The sequence below is a fragment of the Musa acuminata genome, chromosome BXJ2-1, assembly GCF_036884655.1.
Source record: "Musa acuminata AAA Group cultivar baxijiao chromosome BXJ2-1, Cavendish_Baxijiao_AAA, whole genome shotgun sequence".
Classification (NCBI taxonomy): Eukaryota; Viridiplantae; Streptophyta; class Magnoliopsida; order Zingiberales; family Musaceae; genus Musa; species Musa acuminata.
In genome coordinates this window covers 6844297-6871851 of record NC_088338.1, presented here as the reverse complement: position 1 = coordinate 6871851, position 27555 = coordinate 6844297, and the positions used below count along the sequence as shown (strand labels likewise).

The 27555-nt window shown below is 36.1% G+C and overlaps 1 protein-coding gene across 5 annotated transcripts; it reads right to left on the bottom strand.

Annotated features, from left to right (window-relative positions):
• Positions 1 to 799: 799 nt before the first annotated feature.
• LOC135584427 (GPI inositol-deacylase-like) lies at positions 800 to 27244 on the bottom strand. Of its 5 annotated transcripts, XM_065092844.1 has the most exons (19): positions 27067 to 27244; positions 26467 to 27001; positions 23841 to 24092; positions 22745 to 22935; positions 22480 to 22651; positions 21818 to 21955; positions 21552 to 21741; positions 19981 to 20126; positions 19334 to 19516; positions 19017 to 19127; positions 18090 to 18209; positions 17818 to 17965; positions 15181 to 15344; positions 14970 to 15056; positions 14196 to 14524; positions 5537 to 5618; positions 5224 to 5363; positions 2420 to 2690; positions 800 to 1417 (listed from the first exon to the last, which is right to left on the bottom strand). In XM_065092844.1, the coding sequence occupies exons 2-19, from the start codon at positions 26755 to 26757 to the stop codon at positions 1082 to 1084; spliced, it is 3351 nt and encodes a 1116-aa protein (XP_064948916.1). In that variant the 5' UTR covers positions 26758 to 27001; positions 27067 to 27244; the 3' UTR covers positions 800 to 1081. The 5 variants fall into 5 exon arrangements, with proteins under 5 accessions (XP_064948916.1, XP_064948918.1, XP_064948917.1 ...); XM_065092846.1 differs by lacking the exon at positions 27067 to 27244 and having other exon boundaries at positions 2420 to 2666; XM_065092845.1 differs by lacking the exon at positions 27067 to 27244 and having other exon boundaries at positions 934 to 1417; positions 5224 to 5354; positions 26467 to 26900.
• Positions 27245 to 27555: the final 311 nt, after the last annotated feature.

Genomic DNA, 27555 nt, shown 5'->3' with positions numbered 1-27555 from the left:
TGCAAGTTGCGTTAAGTTGGAAGATGTATCATATTATTAGTACATAGGTGCATGCCAAAAAATCTATAAAAAAAAATAATCAAAAAATTTTCCGAAAATAAAAAACCTAAATTAGAGCCTTTTGATTAGCCCTAATATAAATTGTTTCATTTTAATAAACAAAATTAAATAAGAAAAGGATAATGGACTTATCTTCTTTGGACGTTAAGTACCTTTATAGGTATAGGACGATCCATGTCTAGATCTATCCGATAGATCAATACATACCCCTGCTTTAAATATATAAGGTGATGGGTTTTGCATTGGATCATGTTCATTTTGCATAGCTAAAAATAAAAATAAAAAAAAGGAGAAAACAAGAGATGTAGCTTTTGTTTCAGTTACCTGAAGAAGGATGCATCTGACTAATTGCACTTATACAAAGAATTTGGCACCTGCCTGCCTTTGCACGGTTTTCCTCTTAAGAACTATAAAATGAGTAAGCATTGCAAGATTTGCACCTTATTAACGGGCAGGAGACAGCATAAAAAAAGGAGGAAAACAAAACTTCATTAAGCAAATCATACTTCGATTGAAGAAAGCTCAAGGCGAGAAAGACTACAAAAGCAATACTGAACGTGGTAACATGGAAAATTCTGGACTCAGTAAAGAATTTGTCAAGCACTTTGGAGGGACCACAGCAAAGGGTTTTAAAAAGCATTACGTTTTGCAACAACGGATCTCAGTACCACATACAAACAAAAAGCTTACCAATAAATTGACTGGAGCAAGTTCCATTACTTAACTGACATATAAAGCCTATAAAAATGGTGCATTCGAATTTGCTTTGAAAATGCAGCAAATTACATGTGATAATTTCTTACTTTGGGAATGGATGGATGTTCTTCCCAAAATTTAGAAAAAGAAAAACAATGCTGCTTCTTTCTTGTCCCACATCAAAACTGGAGGAATTGTAGCTCATACAGTGTCATGACCATGGCAGCTAGTTGTTCTGTAAGTTGTACCGCAGACAACCATCCAGAAAGCAACTAACATGCACGCACCATATGATACTTCTTTCAAACCATTGGGAAGTCGGTAGTTAGTGTTTATGAGAATGTCTCCGCCTACTTCTAGAATGAATGTCTCCTCTTTCTCTATTCCTTTTATCAATACTCTTCAAAATGCAAGATATGGTTCCTATAGCCGCCATGGCGTAGAATGCTCTGTAAGGGGTCGAAACAAGAGTGTTCAAGAAAGTAAAATACCCAGCAAGAAAATACACAAGGCCAAAGCCAACTTCGCGACCATGACTGCCCTGTAAGGGCAAATAAATAGAGTTCACATCTGGCCTCGATCCACAAAGACCATGCAGAATGACACCCATGCATAGAACAGAATCGATAAGCCAAGGGAAGCTCTGGCCCATCCCAATTCTCTGGAACAAATGTTGAGAAATATAAGAGATGCAGGAGAGAACAAGTAAATCTTTGACAAGCCAAAAGAAACTTCATATGATGAAAAATATAAGCAAGTATAAACTACAAAACATTATAATAGCATAAGAGAAGCCACGAGACTATTCTTGTTAATAAAAAACATATACAAGCTAAAAAATGGATGAACTTTCTAGTCATATATAAGATAGACCTCTGCTTGATGTATCTTATTTGCTGATATATTTGTATTACTTGATGAGCGCTTACATGAAACTAATTCTACTTTGAGTAATAAAAATAATCCTAAGAAACTAAAGGGTATAGATTATGTAAAGCTAAGACTGAATATATGAGATATACAATCTTAGTAATTAATACAAGGAGTAAACCTAAGAATATAATTAAGTCAAATGAACAATATTTTTTGATAAATAAAATTTTAGATATCTTGGAATGGTAATTCAACAAAATGAAGAGATTTATTATTCAATGAGTAAAAATGGGTAGTTAAAATGGAGAGGGCATCAGGAGTTTTGTATAATCATTGGGTACTTTAAAATTTAAATTGAAAGAAAAAATATATAAGAAAATTTTTAGTTCAGTAATACTTTATGGATCGTTGAGATAGATATGTTGAGGTAGACATGTGGAATTAAGAGAAAACATTAAAAAATATATATTATTAGATAATTAGGTGTAGCTTCCCAGCAAAGACTAAGGGACTCTTGGTGATTTATATTATGTGTTGCAACTTAAGCTTAATGCACGGAAATTTTCACAGAAGAAAACAATCTAGAAGAAACCTGACATGTCTGTCATGTAAATTGCAATGCATGTCCTGGCAAATTCAAAACTTTTAAGAGTTAAAAATGAAAAGCTCACTGCTGTGCTAGCATAATGGTAAGTTCAAGTAGGCAATCCTTCTCAGTTAATTTTTCACGAAATTTTTAAGACAACGAGATGCCTATCAGTAGCTAGAAAAGAACTATGAGATCCCATACCTGCAACCAGGCAACTAGTGATGGTAGAAACATCAGTGTAGCAAGAAGATGCAAGATCAATATGCTGTGCTGGCAATTGAAAAATTCTAGTTGACTGTCACCAAAGCTTTTCACTGTGTTTGGGCTAGTTGGAGAGATTTCATCGACAGGAAGCAGTGAATCAAAATCATCAGTTGTTCCACATTTGGATAGCAAAAAAGGCTTGCAATTGGTTCCTGAGCCAGAGAATTCCCTTCTTTGAGCATGGCTGCGTAAAGAAGCCGTCAAAAAACTGTTACAAGAATGAAATAAACTCTTAGAATGATAACCAGAGAAACCATATAAAAGAGTATCAATACGATAGCAAGGTCATAAAGACAAAAAGAACTATTTGAGAGAATGAAAAACAAAAAAAGAAACATCAGTAAAATTGAATAAGGGTCCATGGAATAATAAATGAAATGGAGTGTTCAAAGGTCATAAAGACAAAAAGAACTATTTGAGAGAATTAAAAAAGGAAATATCAGTGAAAATGAATAAGGGTCCACGAGACAGTAAATGAAATGAGGTGTTCAAGTGTTCAACGAGAAAGCTACATGATATCAAAGATCATGATATTCCACTAATCCACATGGGTGGACTTTTGCTAATGTTGAACAAAAATAAACTCAGACCTTAATAGTGAAAAGTCAAACAATACATAGAGAAATGCAATATCCTTCCTTCAAAGATCAAATAAAACTCATCTTAGTGGGCAAAAATAGGGGTACTGATACAAAAGAAATGCCCTTTTTTTTGTGAAGTAATTAATATTTTTGGAAGGTGTAACCACAGATGAAGTTGAAACAATTAATAAATCTGGGAAAGACACTTTGTCCACTGGTAGTCGTATATCCAAAGGAAGTAACAAAGATCAAGGAACTTATTATAAGAAGATGATCAAATGTAAACCGAAAGAATAGAGGACATGTCAATGTCAACAGAAATTCTTTCTTGCATGGGAGGTTTTGAGACTTTTTTTTATTCTAAAAAGTAGGTTTAACAATAAAATACTGACATATCCTAAGATAGGGTAAAAGATGACATATCCTTATGGCCGCGGTTATTCTTTTTCTTCCTCCTTTGAGCTTTATTCCTGATTCTAGTCTCTTCCTTCCACCGTACATCTCACTTCCTTTACACAATTATGAAATATCCAATCTACTCATTTTGGTGCACGTAAACAATAAGTTGATTGGATCTATTATACGATGGGGCTGATGTCGTATCCAATCTGATTATAATTGAATAAGTGGATTGAAACATTGTATTAAAATGTCCATCAAGAACCACCTATATCAGATCAGATTTTGGATCTGACTGGATTATATCCAATCTATTTACAAGTCCAGTTTTACGTGCTCCTAGGAAGTTTTAACAAGAGGACCAGCTTTGGAACCTTTGATGCAGGACCCCTAGGAGGATCTCATTCTAAATCTTGCTTTAACTCTTGCCAAATAGGTGTTTGTCTAAGAATTTATTTTGCTTTCTTCAACCTAACCACAATATCAATTAATAGCTATTTCTGTTCTCTGTCAACTTTAAAGAGGGGCAAAAACTGATTGTAAATGAATCACACAATATCTAACAAATGCCGAAAATTGGTGGCCAAAGAGCAGCTTGGGGCTTATAACCATGAAGTTCCTTGATGTGTCCAGGTTTGTTAGAATGAAAATAAAGCAAAAAAAAAAAAAAATTAGGGTGATATCAGGTCAACAAAATAATCGAGAACAAAATCTTACGGACACAAAAAGCTTGACCTTGTTACTACATGGATATGTATGAGCATCAGACCATTTCATTAAGTATGGACTAAGAGAGGAGAATTAATGACGTACTAGAGGAAATACTCAAGTACATAGTGAAAAAGCTTTGGAAGGCCAAAGACCTTTATTTGGGTAGACATTTTTCTTTTCTCTCTCAAAGCTTTATTGCATGCAGTATGAAGACCTGGAATTCCTGAAATTGCAAAGAAAGAAAAGAATGACCTGAATGACCTCTACTAGAGCTCATTACTTTATTAGCTAACATACTAGTTAGTTATTCTGGGCATTTAAATGGTTCTAGGTTCCAAAAATTTACTCACAAGGAGTAATTACTGCATATCATGTTATGATCTTGGTGCTTGTTGATCAAAAAATTTAGTACTCCTACGTCCTACCTAAACAAGGACTTCATTATTTGAATTCACCTATTCTACTTGGAACAACTAGTAAGATGTTGTGACATGCTCCTTTTCTTTCACAATTATCCTGTATTAGTTCTGTAATTTCATAGAAGAATGAAACAGCATAAAGTTAGAGAACAACTGAAGTCGTAACTTGCAGAACACTACCAAATTTGAGACAGAAAAACTTAAGTTGCAGCAGAGCATTGATGCACTGAGCAGGACAAAGCTATCCAGTTCTCAAAAGTACCCATTAGCTTTGGTTAAGTGTACACTTGTGTAAAATAGTTAAGAAAGCAAGATCAACAGTCTCCTTTACACCATTGACACACAAAACTTAGAAATTGGGAAGCTAATAGAACTTGTTACAGATGCAATTACAATGCACCAATAACAATGAGTTTCTGCATTGTCCACAGTAAATAAATTAAAAGGAAAGCAAGGGCAAGTAATAAAAACATTACATTAACAAAGAAAGTAGAATAAGTTGTTAATAAGCAAAAACTGATGCAGTTATTGATGGATGGAATATAATGTTTTAGGAATGAAAAAGCAACACTAAAATGAAGATGATAACAACTTGATCAAACAGGTATTGAGAGCTGCTTCAAAGAAATACCTGCACAGAGCAGCATGACACTGGAAAGCATGAGATATAAGCAATACAATCAGGCCAAGTGCTGGATGAACAAAACAGACCAGTGGAATTGCAACAAATGCTACAACGAAATTTGGACTGCCCCTGAGAATCTGCACAATCTGTTCCAGAAGTTCATTTATGTGTGGATGCTAGGAGAATTACGAATAGCTCTTAAAGACAGTTCTAGTTTCTAGAGGCATAAGTAATTCCAAATGTCATATAGGTCCTCATCAAAGTTTCACATTCTCCATAATCGAATTGTAAATCAAGAAATGTAGAAGAGGTAGCTCACCTTCAATGAGTAAAAGATTGATGTAAACCTAAATATTTGATTCAAAAACGCAATCTGAAAGTTGTCTTCCCATGCCAGCCAGCTGCAAAACCAATACACCATTTCCAAAATCATGAAGATTGAATTTGTAAGGAAAATCTTGTTAGGATAGACAGAATGTCACTAATGTCCAATGTTCTGGGCTTTGTTTAATCTTCTACAGAAAGTCGAATATCCTATTAAAGACTAGCTTATTACTTTAGTGCAAGGAAAATCTCATTAGGATGGGCATAATGTGACTAATGTCCAGTGTTCTGGGCTTTGTTTAATTTTCTACAAAAAGTCCAGTATCCTGTTAAAAACTAGCTTGTTACTTTACTGAAATAATTTTTTTTTCATAAATTCAAACTTTACACAGCTGCTCTTTCTAGGATGGAACTGTGCTCACTGATCGCACACCCTAGTTTTAACTTTCAGCCTCCAAAATTAATTTTATAAAGGACTTGCTTATATCTTCTATCACAACAACAAGAACAAGATGTCAATGTCCCAACTATTTAGGCCGGTGACTTGAATATTTTCCTGATACTGAGCATCATATAAGGAAAAATCCTAGCTAAATTAAAAGCAACTGTATTTTTTTTACAGTTTCTTGGAAAATTTTCTTGTCTCCATAACTAGAATGCGGGTTTTGAATCTATATACTAGACTCATACCAATCCCGGTACATACCGACAATACCATCTTGTCAACACTAACCAAAGGGAGAGGAGGGGGAGCGGTGCAAGTGAAGGAGAACCAGGGAAAGGAAACAAGAGAAGCAGAGGAGGAAAAAAATGAGATATACCAACAGCGGAGGAAGTGCGAACCAGATGGTGGGCAAGTGGTGATGCAGTGGGATGGAAGCTGTAGGCAGCCAAGCAGCAGTGATAATATGACGGATCGAGCAGAAGTGGCAAAGAGAGGGAGAGAGAAAGAAAGGGTTTAGTTTTACGTGGAAGATAATATTAAAGAAAAAGAAAAAAAAGGAAAGGCAACTGTAAAACAAATAAAATAAATTATAGGGATACCGAATGGTAGATTTTGAACTATTAAAACCGAGTGGTAAGCCTAGTTAGGTAGGACTACTAGGCAATGACCCTACCTCCAAATTAGACCAAGCAATTCGTCCGATCCATCTTTAGGTTGCTAGCCGAATCACTCTGAAACTAATCCTCATTGGAAGGTATATATGTCTCTTTTTCTACAAAAAGCCACACCATTTTGTATGGATACTCATTCGATCTTATATAGAAGAATGAATATCTTTTTTAGTTATAACTTTTTGTATTTGTTGTTTCTTAGATGTCAAAATATCACTATGAGGCATGGCTAGCCTTACAACTATCCAATAAAGTTTTTCTTTTTAATCTAAGGAACACATAACAATCATACAAAACTACAACTACCCACTCCCACTCTCTTTTTCCGTACAGTTTGGTTTATGAAATATAATTTCATCAATCTGTCTTTTTTGTTGAGAATAGATACACTATAACTTTTTTTTTGCTTACACAGACTTGTTGTCTATTTTAGATGCAACTCTTAATTCCTTTCTAGGATTGCTAAAAATGTATTTCATATAATCAGACATGGTTTATAATAGAATCAAACCAATACACAAAACTTGATACTTGTCAACCCGACCAAGCACTTGATAACAATCCATGCAATTTGATACCGCTCTACATATGGGTGGTATACGTCGAAATATCACTGGTAACTTGACAATGTAATAATCCAACCAGCAATTGATGTTTTTATGAAACTGGTATTTAAAGCCTTGTACTTAATCTGTAGTCCTATTTAATTTAAAACCTTTAATTTCTAACAATTATCTCCATGATTTTATAATTACTCATATTCTCATCAATCAAAAGAATATCATTAGCAAACTCTAAAATTTATGAAGGTCTATTACAAATGTCAAAAATAAAGGACTTAAAGTTGAACCTTGATATAATACTCTGGTCATAAGATATTCATTAAATACACCTCTATGATATCACAATCATCCCCTTCTGCTGTGATAAATACCTTCATCTCCAATCTGTCCCGTTTCCTAACTCCTCTCCCTTCCCTACCATTCGCTAACACATTTGACCTCTCCACCTTCTATTCCATTCCTGCAAGAACATGGCAAGATATTTATCACAATCATCCCCTTCTGCTATGATAAATATCTTCATCTCCAATCTGTCCCGTTTCCTAACTCCTCTCCCTTCCCTACCATTCGCTAACACATTTGGCCTCTCCACCTTCTATTCCATTCCTGCAAGAACATGGCGAGTTTCTTCTGCAGGTCCCTACCGATTGATCCTTCTCATTCAACGTCCTACGAAGACCGAAGACACCCCTCATTTGAGCAATCCTGAAGAAGGGCTTTTCAACAGCCTTGTACACAAGGTAACCCAAGCTTTCCAAAAGCAGCAGAGCAAGCAAATGAAGATCAAGGGGACTTCATCCTAGATGGTGATGATCTAGAATGGTCCCATCTTCCTCAGAAGCCAGGTCCCAAAGCCTGATCCACCCCTCCGAAGGATCTCTTCCTATTTCTTCTTTCTCTAAGCACAAAAGTAAGAAAAAAGAAATCCGAATCCACCAAAATTGTTTCTACAGATTGCAGCAGGTCCTTAGCCATGTCCTCTCCATCTCCCTCATGAATGTGTTGAGTTGGAATTGTAGAGGGGCTCACAAATGTGATTGCCTCAATCATTTGTTGTATTTAATTAAATCCATGTATATTAGTCATGTTGTACTTCTAGAGACTCACTTGAACATGGAGGCCAGCCAGAAATTCATAAGCAGACTCAGCCGTGACTGGGAGGGAGCAGCTTCTCTAGCCCGCGGTAGATCAGGACGTATAATTGTTGCTTGGAAACTTGACAAACTAAGAGCAGGCACTGTGAGTATGGATCCCAAATTATGCACTTCTTACTGGAAGAACAAGGTAAATCTTTGTGGCTCCTCTCTGCTATTTACGCCAGTCCTATTCCTAGTTTACACAACTCGCTTTGGTCTGGTCTTTCATCGCTTGATTTGGATTCTTTACCTTGGTTTCTTTGTGGAGATTTCAATTGTATTGTCCACCCCAAGGAAAGGAAGGGGAGCAGGCCATTTCAATTAAATAATTCAATTACTTCTTTCCGTGATTTTATGTTCACTTGCAATCTTTCTTATTTGGGTTTTCATGGTTCGAACTTTACTTGGTCCAATAATCGGATTGGTAACTCTCGAGTTTCTGTTGGAGTTGGACTTGACAAAGCACTTGCTAATATGTCATGGTTAGACATCAACCCTATTGCTTTTGTTTTCTATCTAAGACACCTTTTATTGGGTCATTGCCCTCTTTTGATCTGCACCAATTCTTACTCTGGCCCCAAGCCAACTAAATCACTTATTTTCGAGCCTTATTGGGCAGATTACCCTGAGCTTAGGTCCGTGTTAAACGATTCTTGGTGCAATCCTAGTCTCCCCACCATATCCTTGTTTAATCTTCATGAGAGATTGAACAGCCTTGGTCCTGACATCTCCAATGGAGTCAGTACAGTGCTGGGAACATCAAAACTAAACTCAAGAACACCTTAGCCACTATCGCTGACCTTGAATCTCGAAACAAGTCCCATCCTCTGAATGAGAGAGACCTAATTGAACTCCAAATTCTCACCGACAAGAGCATGGCACTCTCAGTCTCAGGTGCACCTTAAATGTGGACCAAGGCCAAAACCAATTGGATCAAGAACAATGACAAGAATACCAAATATTTTCATTCCCTTGTCAAGCACAGAAGATGTAAAAATCTCATTCACTCGATTAAACTTAACTCTGGTGACATCATCACCAAGCTTGAAGACATTAGTTCATGCTTCCTTCATTGGTATTCAAATCTATGGGCAGTCAATTTGGATAACTCAAATCCCAATCATGACCAATTGGCTTCAATTTCAAAAAATTCCTGATTCCAACCATGACTCTATCACGACATCTTTCACCACATCTGAGACACATGGTGCACTTCTGTGGGACTTGGTAAAAGTCTTGTGCTTGATGGGTTCACTATTGAATTTTTCAAACATTATTGGGACTTGCTTGCCTCTTCTATCACTAAAGCATTCAATGACTTTCAATCTTCTGCCTCCTAGTTGGAACAAAACCAATCTAATCTTCATCCCTAAAAAGTCCAATACAAAAGCCATCACGAACTACAAACCTATTGCTCTATGTATTGTTCTCTACTAGATTCTTACCAAAACTCTTGCTAATAGAATCAGAAATATCCTTCCCAATATCATTAACAGATTCAGCCTTCCTTCTGGGTCGTTCCATACACGATAGCATTGTTGTGGCTCATGAGTTAGCTCACGCAATGTACAACTCCAAAGGTCGTAATTCTTTGATTTTGCTCAAGATTGACCTATCTAAAGCCTTTGATTCTATCTTCTGGGATGGCATCCTTTTTGCCATGTCCAAAATGAATTTTCCATCTAAATTTACCGATTGGGTTAAAGCATGCATCTCATCTCCGAGTTACTCTTGTCTAATCAACGATTTCCATACCGATTGGCTCAAGAGTCACCATGGAATTCGTAAGGCCAACCCCACATCCCCTCTACTCTTTATTATATAACTCAACAAATCTTTTCTGGTATACTAAATGATTTGTCGGCCAACGGTCATATTCCTCCTTTCAATATCAAAGGTGTAAAGCTCACATATTTGATGTTTGCAGATGACATCATTATAACCTTTAGAACTATTGATAAATCCTGCCTTTAGAACTAATTTTCCATCTAAATTTACTAATTGGGTTAAAGCATGCATCTCATCTCCGAGTTTCTCTTGTCTAATCAACGATTTCCATACCGATTGGTTCAAGAGTCATCATGGCATTCGTGAGGCCAGCCCCATATCCCCTCTACTCTTTATTATATAACTCAACAAATCCTTTCTCGTATACTAAATGATCTGTTGGCCAACGGTCATATTACTCCTTTCAATATCAAAGGTGTAAAGCTCACATATTTGATGTTTGCAGATGACATCATTATATAACCTTTAGAACCATTGATAAATCCCGCCTTTAGAACTAATTTTCCATCTAAATTTACCAAATGGGTTAAAGCATGCATCTCATCTCCAAGTTTCTCTTGTCTAATCAACGATTTCCATACTGATTGGTTCAAGAGTCATCATGGCATTCGTAAGGACAACCCCATATCCCCTCTACTCTTTATTATAACTCAGCAAATCCTTTCTCGTATACTAAATGATTTGTCAGCCAACGGTCATATTACTCCTTTCAGTATCAAAGGTGTAAAGCTCACATATTTGATGTTTTCCGATGACATCATTATAGCCTTTAGAACTATTGATAAATCCTGCCTTAATGTTATTAATGCCCTCAACACATTCTAGAATCACAGGCCTTCAGGTTAACACTAAAACATCCAGCATATATTTTTTTGAAAAATTGCAATGTCTACATTAGGCATCATGTCAAAAACCTTCTCAACATCGGTGAGGCCAGTTGGCCCATCAACTATCTAGGTACTTGCATCAGCCACGCCAGACTCACTGAGGTGCACCAAGACATCATTATTAACAAATGCCTCAACAAAAATACAAGGATGGAAAAAAGACCTTATCTCTCAAGCTGGGAAAACCACCCTTATCAACTCGATTGTTAATGTCATCCGTCTTCATACCTTCATGAACACTTGGGTATCTGACAAAAATATTAATAGAATCATTACCATTTCTAGAAAATTCTTTCAGAACAACTAACCCAATCACAACAGCCTTTGTCTCATCAACTAGGATTACCAATCATAAGGCTGATGGCGGCCTCAGTCTTCGTGATTTGAAACTTGTCAAAACCATGATTGCTGCTAAACGCATCATCTCTCTACTTAATGATGTTGTTTGTCTATGGGCCAAAATCTTGTCTACTAAATATGGACATCTTCACCCTTGGAACTCCTCATTACCCAAGAAATCATCTTATGGTTAGAAATCCCTCTACAATCCACTCAATGCCACTAATATCAAATGGTGTTACCACTCATCTCTGGAATGACCCATGGATCATTAATATTCCTTTATCCAAGTGGTCTACCAACATCAACGTCAACTATTTAGATACAGTCACTTCTGTCTAGGACCTTCTTGAACACAACTCATGGAATGCCCAACTCATTCATCACATTTTCTCTATTGACATTGCCACCTCCATTCTTAATATTTTTCTTCCAGCCATCCCAAGTGATGACAATTGACCCCCCATCCCCTCAGACATATTTCTGCTCGTAGTGCTTATGCCTATCTAAAAGACATCCCTAGAAAAATGGACAATGGATGGAAGGGCTGGAAGGTGATGTGGGCATTTCTGATACTCCCTAGGATTAAAAACTTCCTATGGAAGCTTCAGAAATGTCTATCCACCTCCAAATGGACATCCCACTTTCTCCATATTTACATTTTCACAAGTCCGGTTTGCCAATCCAGCCAAGACTCAATCAAGCATATCTTCTTTGATTGTCTTCACAAAAAATCTCTGGTAAAGCCCAAACATCTCATCCTCTTAATTTCTTCAACAACTTGATTCATGGTTCTTGGCTTTACAAAGGAGAAGATTTAGATCCTCACTCGACTTCTCTCTTTTGCTCTCTTCTAGCAAATTGTCTTTGGCTTTTATGGAAGCATCGTAATGAATTGCAAACATCGTAACCAACACCTTCAACCCACCAATATATCGGTCAGTGCACTTGGCTTAACCAATGATGCCCCAATTACTATCCCAAAACCTGAGGGATAAGGAAAAAATTTTCCTTCCCCCATTCCCACACAAACAACTAATCAACACTCATACTCTCTCTTCTGTGATGGCTCTTACTCTCCTATGTCTTCTTTTACAGGGGCAAGATACGTCATCTTTGATCGAGACAACAATATTGTTTTTGCTGGTTGCTGCACCGTAAAAACATCCTCCTCATTAATGGCTGAAACTTGGATGATCTACCAAGGACTAGGTAAAGCTTTGAGCAAGAGTTTATCCTCTCTACAGGTCAAATCAGACTCTATGCAACTCATATAGCTTCTGCAACAACCTGACATCACTCATGGAGGTTCAAAAATATAACTCTAGACATCCTACATCTAGCAAAAGTCATGCATGTTACAGACTGGAACTTTATCCCACGTCAACACAATTTTTTATGCTCATGCTTTAGCAAACTTTGCAAGACAACATTTGACTAATATCTTTTGGAGAAGCATTTCACCTCCAAACATCTTGTACGAGCATTTGATGATTTAAGATAATTCTATTTGAAAAAAAAAACACCTCTATGAACCAATATGTATAAAGTAGTCTATACCAATTCAAACATATACCAATAGACCATACAGGACAGTGCTGATTGATATCTAACATCTTATTATTTTTCTGATGATATCAAGCAATATAAGCAGTCGATATATCACCCTGTATTTAAAACTTGATCATATGCATCTTTTATTAATTAATATAACCCAGAGCACAATACTCCCACCAGCATATGATTGACTTGCTATTTGGTCTTTCTTTGAGGCAAAGATAGGCAAAGCCTGAGCTTCCCTTTTATCAAAAAGACAACATAAATACTAGGACAGAGGGATAAAGAAGAAAAAAAGAAACAAAAAGAGCCATCCAGAAGAGACGTTAGAACAAATCAGACTGATCACCAACCTATTATATATTTTTGTCACATGTTAACCTCCACCAATCATAATTCTAGTTTCCTTGCCCAAAATTTTGTTTAGATCCAACAAAATTCATCAAAAAAAAATCTCTCTTTCTTGATTTTTCTAGCTCCTAGAAAGCAAAGGTGAACAATCCATCTAACACATACCTTCCAGAACTTTTTAATCACTTCCTTCTCCAGTCAACCAAAACTTTCCTTGGTTTAAGAGAGATCTTCTATTCTTTTAGGATAATAAAATCTTTTTCTAGAAACTAAACTTCTTTGGGCAGAACATTTTTAAGAGTAAACTACTGAATTTTGACACAATCCAAGGTATTAGGGTCAACAAATTTGGTTATGCCACGATTATTAGTCCTAGCTGCTGGATGGTGTGCAAAGGTGAACAATCCATCTAACACATACCTTCCAGAACTTTTTAATCACTTCCTTCTCCAGTCAACCAAAACTTTCCTTGGTTTAAGAGAGATCTTCTATTCTTTTAGGATAATAAAATCTTTTTCTAGAAACTAAACTTCTTTGGGCAGAACATTTTTAAGAGTAAACTACTGAATTTTGACACAATCCAAGGTATTAGGGTCAACAAATTTGGTTATGCCACGATTATTAGTCCTAGCTGCTGGATGGTGTGCAGACATGCAAGAGACCTCCTGGTACAAAAAAATCATCCACACTGTTGCATATTAAATTAATCAAAAACAGGAAATTTTGCTTTAGCACAATTAATTTAGTGTTAAAGAATGCATAATAAAATCCTTTTGAAGATGGAAGATACAAATCCAATGATCAACAAAGACTAGTTCAAATGAACATTTTTTTAACAAAAGGAAAAGAATTATAAGAACTGCATAATTTAAATTAATTGGAAAACAGATTATTTGTAAACTACGGAAAACACTAACCTTTTCTTGATGTAAACATGTATAGTTGCAGCAGCATAGAGGATCAGCTGAGAACTTAGAATCAATATCATCACAGATCCATTTGCAACTAAATAGCACAATACAGAAAGAGAGATGTAGCTTGCAATTGGAGGCACATGTTGCCTTGTCAGCAATAGAACAGGCAAAGAAACAAAAACAGGTAACACAGCAAAGATCAGAAAAGGAAGTGGCATCCTCAAATTAAACTCCAAAGCTGACAAAATGGATGGAAGTGATGCATCGAGTTCCCAAGCACGTGCTTGCCGCATCAGAGCAAAAAACACAGCCGCTATCATGAAACCAGTAATCTGCAAAGTCGAGTAGCCTAGTGATCAAGTTTGATATAGAGAAGCATATCCATGGAAGTAAAGCTAGTTTCAAACAAATGAAGAAAGAACGAAAAAAACATGCAGTGAATCAAATTGCGAGCAATATGCACAATACTAGGATATAAGCATGCAGACATAAACACCCTTAGATGGGGAATTGAACCTATTTTAAACCATTTTATCCTTTTTCTTTGATGAAGACGACAAATTTACCTGCAAATGTCAAAAGTGAAATTATTATTTTTTCTGTTTGATAGGTTGAAAAGATCACTAATTAAGATTTCTCATTTTTTTCCTAATTCCTTTTCCTCTCTCCAAATTTTGAAGGTTACTTATTATGTGCGACTTCTATATGGAGATCAAAATTGTAGATTACAAATCAGTAAGCTCAGAAGAAAAGCAGCGAATCACAGAAAACAATCACCTGTGAAGAATATGAAAGACAAAATCTGCTTGCTGCAGCAGTTAAAGAAACAGAAATACCCATTGTATATGAGCAGTGTGGGTCCACCTGCAATAATGTTGATGCAAGATACACCTTAGAACGAACATTTTGATATATATATTCAGAAATCGATTGCAAATCCATGACAATCATCAACAAATATATACTACAAGATAAAAAAGAGCTTTACCAACAAAAATACAATAGTTTTGTCAGACTCTGGACTAGAATCAAACATTGCAGGTGATGAATCTACAGTGATAGTCTCAGTATACATGTTGGGAATGACATGCAGACCAGATACCGAATCCCAAGCCAGGGCAACAGGTGGGAAACAACGAAGTTTGCAAAACCCTGAAATGCTAACAATAAATCAACATGAGTAACTGGAGGACTGAACATTTAAGCAAGCATGTATAGAAAGAAAAAAAATGTTGTGTATATATGAAAAGACAGCATTGCTGCTGGAAGCTGAGACCAACCTCAAACATTCTGACCAATCAAAAATTTCCAATGAGTCTGTCATAACATGTGATAGATGTTAAAAAATTGTAGTTTTTATCTATGAAAAGACAAGGTGCGGCAAGCCAAGACCAACCTCAAACATCCTGACCAATCAAACTATCAAAGTTTCCAATAAGTCTGTCATAACACATGACAGATGTTAAAAAATTGTAGTTTTTATATTTCATGTTGCCTCTATATGTTCCCACCCTAACCATGGGGAATCTCAATAACAAGTCTAGCAACCCATTATTCCGATGTGTATATGTCCATGGTGATGTATATTTGATTAAAAATGTGTGATACAATTTTCATTGATCTACTCATAAAAAAAATCAGGTTTCATAAACATAAATCTTAATCGATTTCAATATTATTTTTGCAGAGTCTAATGGTAGCAAAGGATCTAGCCAATCCCAAATAATTGGGACATTACGGTTTTATTATTGTTGTTGTCCTTGTCAAAAATGTAATATTTCACTTCTCCATGTCTTAGTCCTTTTATTCCCATTTAATGCTTCATACTATATTGGCACATAATTCCTCCTTAGTAGAATCTCCAATCATCCTTTCGTAGATACAAAACTGGTCTTGTGACACCATGATATGTTCAGTTGCCATAATTTTAAAAACATGAAAAGAAGCTTTTTTCCATCACTAGTGCAACACAAGATGTCCCAATTATTTGGGATTGACATAATAAATTCTGAAACTGTAATTTACATCTGATCCCCATAATATCCAGTACCTGAATGGAATTTATGCTCATGTATCCTACCAAGATGTAAATTATGTCAATGAGATTATTAAGTCATTAGGAATTAATTATTTGGGAATCTAGGGGTCAGTTTCAGAAGAATGTAATGGGATTACAGTTTCCATAGAAACATGTTATTTCAATTTTTCAATAGACATGAGACATTAAAGTTCAGATTATTTCTATATTATATATCACAACAGCAATCACCTTTAGATCATTCAAGTGTAGTAAGGCAGATCATTTCACGTCCAAACAATAATTAGTTCTACATTAACTGCTTTGTTCTTGTGATGATTAATGAGGCGCAAGTAACTAACTCCTAAGGATATTTATTAGAGCCATATTCTTTAAGACAATCTATATAATTTTGATTTTATCGGACTAGCTTGACATATTACACTTGTGTACTTGGAATTGCTTCATCAATTTCTTGATACTAAATTTCCATATATAGTCAACTTGTCATTTTTGCAGTTTTGCATTTCAAGTAGTATCATGGAATAGCGTTTGCCACGCCGATAACCTCATACAATGCACAATTTGATAGTTATATGTCAGCAGCAACTCTGAGTTGGCACAGCAAGTACCAATACCTTTCTACCGAGGTACATTTGGAATTGCTTCATCAATTTCTTGATACTAAATTTCCATATATAGTCAACTTGTCATTTTTGCAGTTTTGCATTTCAAGTAGTATCATGGAATAGCGTTTGCCACGCCGATAACCTCATACAATGCACAATTTGATAGTTATATGTCAGCAGCAACTCTGAGTTGGCACAGCAAGCACCAATACCTTTCTACCGAGGTACATTTTGAATGTGTTGATTGGTTTTATCATTTACGATACCTATTCTTGCCAATATTTAGTCTGTGCAACCAATTTATTCAAACTTTCTTTTCCAGTGTTTACTAGCCTTTGAGTTCTTCATTTGAGGTTCCTTGTCACCCATGCAAAATCTTATGACAATTCTCCAAGGTTCCTTCTCACCAATTTTGAATGTATTGATTGGTTTTATGATACCTTGTCTTGCCACTATTTAGTTTGTGCAACCAATTTCTTCATACTTTCTTTTCCAATGTTTACTAGCCTTTGATTTCTTCATTTGAGGTTCCTTGTCACCCATGCAAAATCTTATGACAATTCTCCAAGGATTTTGGCAAATAGGCCCCTCAAAGTTTTGACAAGCATACCCATCATTCTAACTTATTTGATTAATGCATGCAACAAAGATTATATTACCTACCTCACTTATCTTTAGAGAAAAAGATCAATAAGCTCTCTCATGCCAGATCTAACATTATGCTTCATCTTTGCTGTCATTTTATATGGTACCCATCCAATGCTCTTTACATCAACCACAGATTCTAAACTCTTAAAGTCCAACATTTCAAATATAAATACACATTGACAAGTGGGAAACAATATGCAATTAGGATTTAGGACGTTAAGAACTAAAAAGAGAGAAATCATTTATAGTTAGAAAAGTTAAAATCTTCAGAATTCAAACATTAAACATGATTGGAAGAAACAAGGAAAAGGAAGGATCAAATAGAGCTTACTGCTTTGCTCATCATCTCCAGTTTGTTCAGCAGTAGACTTTATCCCACAACCAGTTGTCTTTAGAGACAAAATAGTTGGCAAAAGACCAAGGCTTATGGAGAACGACAAATTGAAAGCAAGTGGATGATCCTCCTTAAGCAACATTTCCTGCAACCACCCGGAAAATGATTAAGGTTTTTACTTAAATGGAAAAGAATGAACATCTTAAGTACCACATCTATATAATATGTAAGTGAACCAAAAACCTACAAATAACTTTTTAAGCATGAACCTCTTGCACATAGCTAGACCGAAGAAGCATAGCAGCAGAAAATTTTCTCTCTCCTTCCTCAGGGTTGAAGAATTGTCCAACTGCCATAGAAGCAGCAGGCGGAGGCCTACCTGAAACAGTCTGAACAACAACAAAAAATAAATGTAGATCAAGAATCTACCAGTTAACTTGATTTTAAAACAAAAGGTAGCATCTTTCTCCTAGACAGTTAAATTGTAGCATTATATAACAGTATACATATGTTTTGTAAGTTTCTATAGAATTGTCATAGGCTCTATACTTAAACAGATTTTAACTGTTTGAATTACTGCATAGATTACAATGATGATAGAAAGAGGTAATTTTTTATTTTATTATCAGACACAATGTTCTAAAGGGAGATCTGATACATGCAATGCTAAAGACCTGTAAAGACATGTCTCAATTCTTAAACTTAGATAGTATTTTATAGTTTAGTACAACCAATTGAAATACAGAAAATATTAACATGGTGTAATGAAATTCTGGAAAGGTAATCTACAAAAAGGGTAAGAATCTAAAGTATGGTTTATCACTTGTTTTTTTAAATAAGGAAACTAGGAATTGTTACTAGTTATGCATATCAACATTTTCATAAGCTATCATCATCATAAATATAGCCAAAAGAGAGAACCTAGCAACAGCCTAACCCACATGAGCATTAGTTTAGGTCCCCTCTACAGAATGCATTTGCTTTAGGAACCACAAAGCAGAATAGAAAATAATATCTACATCTGCAGAAGCAAGATCATGTCATAGAGCACAAATTTTGTACAGAAATTCATGCAGATAGACCAGGAAAGTGATGTGGAATTCCAAAAGAAATCCATTTTTTTTATATAGGAGGTGACAATTGAGATCTACCATATAGCTGAATAAAAGAAAAGAAAACAGAAAAGAAGGTATTACCGGATGTGGAGCGACTGAAATGGTCAAGAATCGAAAACCATGCAGTTCCTCAGGAGTTAGCTGAAGAAAGGCAGATGGAGGTGCTTGTTCAGTCTGGCTTCCTGGTTCAATCTGATGCATAAAAGAGGATCTTTCCACTGTAAGAGTGCCTCCTTAAATCATAAAAAAAAAAAGCCTAGAATTGCATTTATGGCATGATGCTCGGATAAAAATTGAATAAAAATAGAGATACCTGTCTGTCAATGAATAAAAACCAATAGTTTCTATGCAGATTGTACATGATGGAATTTCATCGGAGGATGATGCAGAATAGGTACCTGTCTTGGTGCAGGTCCTGCAGGAATGTGAACCATCTTTGATGTCACCTCAATGGTTCTCCTACTAACAGGCAGTTCACCTAATAATGATTTTTTCGACTTCTCAGGCCACAGGTGAAGTCTAACCCCAGAACAGGGAGCAAGATTTGTTACAAAGATGAAGTGTCCTCTACCATTTGAACCCTGAAAGCAGTTAAAACACTAATTAAGCAATACATATATATTACCTAAACATACAGTGAAGAAACCATCCAAAAGAGTCTTCAGTGACTTATTAGCAAGAACAGACAAATTAAATTGACCAAGTTAGATGGTTAACAGAATGCGATAGAGTGTGAGAGTAACATAAATAACGACAAGCATCAGCCACTGGGAAGCTTGCTCTATTGCCACTTTGACATCATGGTTTCAAGGAAACAGCCTTTCCCAACGTGGGGATAATACTGGGTTTGATTGAGTAAAAGATGAATTGCACAGAACTTATATTCTCAAGAGTAAATGATGAAACAAAAGATAAAATATTGCTTGCACACCTATGCAAATTATTCTTTAAGCATCCCATCAAGCATGAGACCAGCTAAGAAAGAGGAACACTAACTTCAAACCACACCCATGAGTAGAAAATATTGAAGCTGGGTGAAATTTACCAGTTTCTTAATGTCCAACCAACGCCTCTTCCCATCCATCGCTAAAACCGTAACAGTGGTTGATTCTATGTAGAGATCCTTCTCAAGGCCATCATCACTCCAGTGAACAGAGGGGGGGCATGAATATCGATCCTGCACTGGAGGATCTGCAAGCCCAATGCATATCTTTAGTTATAATACTTCATAGTTCATATCTATCACAATGGCTTCTGAAGTACAAGGTAAGAAGTGAGAACAACAATTTGGGGTCAGTCATAAAGATCTTTCCCAACCATTGAGAAAGTTACAAATAAGCATGAACAGAGAGATAGGCAACAAGCAACAGGCTCTTATTCTCAGTCCAAAAGCAATGAACAATAATATATTACTCATTTGCTTAAATGTTCTACCCCAAGAAATCTCTCTTCCTACATATATCTATATCAATGTTCAGATTCTAGATGTACAATGGGAGTAATCATAAAAATCATCAAAGTTATCCTCCACCAATAGGAGTTGAATATAAATCAAACCGCTTAAATTCTAATGAAGGGTCACACAGACTTTTTATGCAGTATTAACCAGCCATTCTCAGCTTCAAGTTTGTAACAGATTCTTAGCCACTTTAGGCAAGAGGGATCAGTGAATGAAACTGTAAATATTAAAGTAAGAAAAACAACTTTAGACAAAAGAGACATCAATAAATACTCATACAGTGAGTAAAGGGAATTCTAAATGTTCTACCTTGAGAAAAGGAACAAAAAGATGGATGAATGATGTGTTCAAGAAAAATAGCTGCCTTAATTTCTGCAGCTATTAGGAGTCAATTGTTTTAAGAAGTTGAACTCAGTTTGAACTAGGACCTTAGGTTCCCATGAAGATTTTTGTTTGACCCAAAGTCGTTGCCAAACTTGCAGAGTTCCAGAATTTATTATTGCAGAAAGATGAAATATGACAGCATTGTTTTAATTAGAATAAATTTTAATTATTTAGTTAATTTTGATTTGATCACATTGATTTAATGTGTCTGGGTTAAGAATAATATTAAGTTGGATCATATAAAAACAAATTTGTTTAGCTTTAAAATATGTCAAATCATTTTATAGCTACCTATGATGTTTGGTTAAGAAAAATCAATACATTAATTGCCACAGATGTCAGTTTCACATTCCCAACCAAAGTCAGAATAAAGAAATAATCTCTTATCTAGAATTGCACTTCTGGTTTTTTTCTTCTCTTTCACTTTCGCCAGACCAAACACTAGTAGCAGCCAGTCACAATAAAAGTCCTCTTCAGGAAGGCCACTGCTATTCTTACAGCCCCCTTATTTTCTAAAAAGTCACAGATTTGATGCCAAAATTTATTTCTGAAACTTGTATGAAGAATGAAAAAAAATATGTCTAAGTTCATATCCACATCGGATGAAAGATAGCTTTTTCTTTGTTCTTTTTTATAATAATGTCATTGCTTCAGTGCACAGATAATTTGTGCATGAATTTGTAGTTTGTACAGCTTTCGTGCATAAATAATTACAAACTTGGTAAAATTGAAAACAACGCGTGATGTGCTAGAGGTGGCAAAATGAAAAATACCAGTATCACGTGCAGCATCCTTGATGGGAAGCTTTATTGAAACCTGAGATGTATGCATATCCCCCAGCCAGTTTAAACTATGAGGTATGCCACTTTGAAGCATTTTTGTTAGCACAAGTATCCTTCTTGCTACACTTGGATATGGTTGCCCAGTTTCAGAGTTTACCATACTAAGAAGAGAATGTGAAATCTGCAAAGAACATTGATGTTGATGGAGGACTCACAGAACCAAACTGATCCATGCACCAATCTGTAGACTTGCTTACCTGTACAACTAATTGATTGCACCAGAGAATAGACTGGTGCTCCATTGAAAGCCAGACATTGTTCATACCTGAGCTTCCTATTGTAAAACCATTAGTAAACGGAACGATGCCATCTAAAGAAGCCAATTTGGAACGGACCTGGAAAAACATATTCATCAAAGAAGTGGGACCACAGTCAGCATACTCACACAAGATTTACATTGAACAAAGTCACATTTACAAACTCAAGCACAAACAAAAATCATCCAAGCAAAATAGAGGAAAATGCAAAATTACACACCTAGCAACTCATTGTAAAAAGGATTGGCATCCAAATCTGAACGAATTGCAAAAGACCTACTTTGGCTGGAACATGGTCAAGGTTATTTTCTATGCATACTCCAAATTATGCACACTAAATATGGTCAATGATCACACCACACATAGAAAACTCCCAATTATGCACACTAAATATGGTCAAGGTTATTTTCTATGGTTTCCCGACTTGAGTGTATTGTCTTTAAGGATCTAGAATGCTGATTGATAGAACATCACTAATCATATAACCAAGAACTACAGGAACAAGAACTATAAAGTAAACACTAATATAAATGGAAGATAAAATAAAGACAGTCATCAAAAATCTCTTTTATAACTAACATTAAGAAAAATAAAAAACAAACCTGGTAATCGTAAATGCCGCCAGATACAGAGACAATAACAACATGAGATAATTTTGGACCAGATATAATATGGCCAATATTGTTTGTTTGCATCTCATAACCCTTTCTCCATTTTTCATTCACTTGTGAAAAATAGTGCCCCAAGGATGGTTGCAGTGCAATTGGAGGCAATCTGGACAAGTTGTAAGCTCTCATCAAGGATTAAATATTCATGCTAGAAATCTAATAATCTACATAATCAGAGAAAAAAGGTGATAAAACATACTGGTGTGGGCTTGAAAGTGTTATTATGGTTTCAACAGCTGATTTCCGCAAGTATGGATGCACAATTGCAGCTCTAGCCACAAAGCCACCCATTGAATGGCCAACTAATATTACACTTGAGGGCAGGCTTCCGGAAACATCAGCACCTTCTTTAGATCGGGCTTCTTTAGACTCTTGATATTGATCCAAGATCTACAAGAGCATATGAAAATATGGGTCAGCAATTATCTGATGATCTAGTACATAATTTTGTACAAATGAAAGAACAAGTTACATAATTTGTCAGAATTGACAAAGAAGGATTTATATCTCGAAATGATACTAATTTTAGTAACCGATTGGACCATTAGGATGTCGATATACTTGAAAGATATATGAATTCTGGTGCCCAATATCATTGACAAAATAATAAAATATTAGATACTAACATAAACAACCTATATGGCCCGCCACTGGTCCTTGGTTGGACCAGTAAATGCCAATCAGCATGTGCCGATCCGATCGACATTCAAAACTTTGCAGGCAAGTTCATATTTGAATTACGACCATACAAAAGGATTTAGATACAGTAATTTTCAGGTCAACTTATGCTCACTTACTAAAGTAAGCTAATAAAGCGATATCCAATGTTTACATTTTAATTAAGAAAATTCAAGTATTAAAAAATCATATAAGATTCAAAATTGTCCCTTGCTGTTTGCAGCTTTTCCAAATGCCGCTCTGCTAACTCACTAAACTACTTGAGAACAATTTAATTGAAACCACATAGGAATCAGATATGTCATTGACTTGTAAAGGTTAAATGCAACTATCCCTTGGTGCACTTCAAGCGATGACTAAAGAGGACTAACCAGCTCAAACAAGTGTAAAGAAACTAGTTTGTCAACACAAAATGTTTCTTTGTTTATGTGCATAATCGGAAGCATCTTCAGCATAAAATGCTGAAAAAAGAACTATGTAACTGAGATCAGGTTCTACACCATTTAGTAGTCATGCAACTATTTACCTATCTGATAACAATTAAGCAAATTATCGTTTGGGCAAGTAAATTCTTCATTCAAAACGTAGCACATGGTTCAGTCTAATATCGAAGATACCCTATGGATTGCATATACAACATATTCGGTATGCTCTTCAAGTATCCGACCATCCATGGCAGAATGTTCCCCTTCGAGATCCACAGCAAACCAGTCAAGCTTATGAGTATATTGGGTGGGAAGCACAAAGTTATCCAGATCCTCCGACTTAGTTTTTGTCTTTTCCGGTACAACAGATGCTTCCTGGTAGAAAGTTAGTTCAAGTGGTCCTCCTTGGTAAGCCCGTTCAGATTCGGCAGCCAAAGACCGGACCTAGAAAGACAAAGTGCAGATGAAAAGATAAACAAGACAGATGTTATTTACAACACCACATTCAAATCAAGCTTTAAGCAGGCTTAAAAGAGCATAAATCAGAACATTGGGACGGCAGAGACATAACATAATGTTTAGATTCAATGGAGGAAGAAGCTACCATGCTAACTGGCTTAAGGAAGCCCCAAGTTTTTGTAATGAAAATCATAATGGACTAACATAAAATAAAAAGATGTGCATTTCCTAAGACACAAATTTAAGTACTTGATTTAACTCAATCCTAAAGTGCACCAACACTCATTTATCAAGCTGGATAAAAATCCTTCAGAAAATGGAAGCAAATTAAGAGAAGAGAGTACTTCCAGGTTTCAATTAAACCAAGCCTGCTAGCGATAAGAATATGTCCCTGTGGCTGTACGTTAAGCTCATATAACTTCAGTTGCCATGAAATCAATTAACCACTGATGTTGCTTGCCAAATCATACAACATCAAGTCATGACAACAACATTTACAGCACAGAGCTAGGTATAGACAATTTTTTCTGTGACAATAGTTGAAACTAGGAACATATGATTGAATTTGAAACTGCAGATTATAACAACTAAATGGACCCCGTGGATCCAAAGTTTAGCCACAGATACCAGCAGTTTCAGAAGCTCATAACCTCTTTAAAGGTATAATACCCTAGTTCTTCCATAATCAAGGATCAAAAAAAGATACATGATAACTCAGAATTCAGGTAATCATTCAGGCGAGATACTTATAAATATTTAAAATAAGAGCCATTGCTGGGTCCAAAGATACAAAGAAGAAGGTTGCCTTGAGGTTGTCAAGATAACGGCAAATTGAAGTCAGCGATACAAAAATCATGAAAGAGTATGATGAAGAGATTGTGGAGTTTATATTACAACAAAATTCCTGAAACAAATGCACAATGTATGGCTCATCTACCATGGTACAAAAGAGGATCAATTTACCTGAGTTGCCTTTTCAACAAGCCATCAAACCAAGTTCAACCTTACACTATATCTTAGGGCTTGGAGCATCACTAGACATCACTAGAGCATGTTCAAATGACCCAGGCAATGTTCGAATAAGCGCGATATGCAGATATTAAAGTACCACGTAGCACATATGCAGGGTGCATAATAGATATGAAGACTTTTCAGAGGAGGACTTTTGAGTTATTTTGCACATCAAATTAAGAAGTTTAATGAAAATGACAATTTGGCATGTATTCAGAACCATAAATGGCTATGTGATAATAGCTTCAGAAAAAATTGTTCAAAAAAGTAAATACTACCTACAACTCCAATTTGCCTGCTTCATTTTTTGAAAATTAACTCTGCAGTCTGCACTATATCTGGAATTGACATCAGTTCAGCAACCATCACAAAAAGATCCTTTAATTACCTAATTATAATTTTTTTTATGGATGAAGCATTCATTTTTTATGTCTACAACTTTATTTTATGTACCTTCAAGATTGTGAACAAAATCTTTGTACCTTCAAACTATAAACATATTTTCTATGTGTTGTTTCACTTTTAACTATTTTTTCCCTTTAGTGGTCTTCCATTGATACCATACTTCACAGTAAATATAAAGTTACTATTAGTCAACTTAGCCATTTTCGCTTTAGTTGAAAATGACAGTAGTTCTGATTACAAGTTTGTTTGAACAGGAAAAATAATGCATACAGATTAACTGATATATGGAGTTGGTATTTTAAAGTCTCCGATCTTTTGCATAATTCTATAACAGCTTAGGCATTCCAGTGAATTCAAAATGCAATTCAGCGAACATAATGGAAATCTTTATCTGATTCACTAGAAGGAAGATCAGAAGCCTATATTAAGAAGGTACGGTTGAAACTGACACCCATCCCTATTCTCTTCCCGTACCATGGAAATAAAAACATTATCAAAATCCTATCTTTTCCCCATATTTTCTTGGTTTTCCCAAATGTTGGATGCAGACTGTGTCAGGTCAGTTTGACTTTTCAAGGAATGACAAGCATCGTGATTAATTTAAAAGACCAACAATTTCATTGGTGAAGTCTATTTCCAGTCAAACTACTCAAATATCAGACCAGATTTGGCAGCAAAATTCCTTGCTGCTATAAAAAGTGTTTTTTTTTTAACTTGAAAACTACTCAAATATGCATCAAGTCTTGAACACAAATTTGCATCATTAACTTGAATGTACATGAACAAGAAGTGTTTTTTTTTTTTTACTACAGAGCTAGAGAAATAACTGGTATAATACAAAAGATAAACATTTTTAAATAACATATTGTAACTAAGATACTTGGAGAAAGTGAAAATTTTATACTTTGAACAATGAAAAGGGTAAAAGATTAAAAAGGCTCGCCTGCTTGTAGCTGCCACCATTTCCAGGTATGAAAAGAACAGGGACGCCATTAATTTTCTTCAGATGCTCATCGAAATCAATTTTCTTCCATCCCTCATGGTACAAGAACAGCCCGTACTTGTCCGACGAGACATTAGCGGGCGTGGGGATAGGGATATACATCGGATACATGTATGTCATGATGCAGCCACTCGGGACTGGTTTCAACAGTTCATATAGCCCCGTGATAGCCACCCATACAAAGAGAAGTACAAGAACAACAACTTTACACTTCGATCTCAAGCCCCTCATTTCCCCAAGAACTTCAATTCGAGAAATCACAGCTACAAGAATCTCATCAAAAGCCAAATTCCGGCGAGAATGATCTGCGATCAGATCTGGAAGGGATCCAACCAAGAACCAACAAACCGATATTCTGAAACCCTTACGAAATCAAGAACCAAGATTCCGTCGGCAGATCAACGTATTCATCAAGAATGCGAGATCTCCCAACCCCGAACACGCAGAGGATTCAAACCACAATTCCGAACTCAACCTACAAGAAGCCAACCAGATCGTGTTATGGGGCGATCGACACCTGAGATCCAAGCAAGAACTCACCCGGCGGAGAGGACTCGAGATCTTGGTTGGGGAGAAGGGGAACCCTTTACAGAAGAGATCCGAAAGCGGGACTCGCCGATCTTGAGCTCGTTCACCGGAGGATTTCGCCCTGCGAACGGGAGAAAGCATCAAGCGAAGACACCGCGGCGGAGAGCCGATAACCCAACGCCAGGGGGGCTTTATAAGTGAGCCCCAGCCTCAGTGTTTACGGGCGGTACCCGGTCGTCAGGTGTCCGTTACGGCCGTTTGCGTCCCACCGTAGGCTTCCGACTACCGGCGGTAGCCGGTTTCAGCGAAGCAGCTCGTCGCCGCTGCTTACCAGTAAGTTTAGAGGAGACGAAAGCGTGATGGGAGGAGTGAAAGATCACCAAATATTTCAATACTAAGTAGGAGAATGGAAGTGTTTGTTTGATGTGTATATTTGATTAATGACTAATCCATATTGGGTTAACTTAGTTGCTTAATAATATGTCAATTTGGGCAATTAAA

Excerpts from the sequence above, each read along its gene's own strand:
- LOC135584427 (XM_065092844.1), bottom strand. The coding sequence starts at position 26,757 with ATGAGGGGCTTGAGATCGAAGTGTAAAGTTGTTGTTCTTGTACTTCTC. Across the intron at positions 21,956-22,479 it reads GCGGCATTTACGATTACCAG|GTCCGTTCCAAATTGGCTTC; the intron begins GTTTGTTTTTTA and ends ATGTTTTTCCAG. Across the intron at positions 18,210-19,016 it reads TTTCAGTCGCTCCACATCCG|ACTGTTTCAGGTAGGCCTCC; the intron begins GTAATACCTTCT and ends GTTGTTGTTCAG.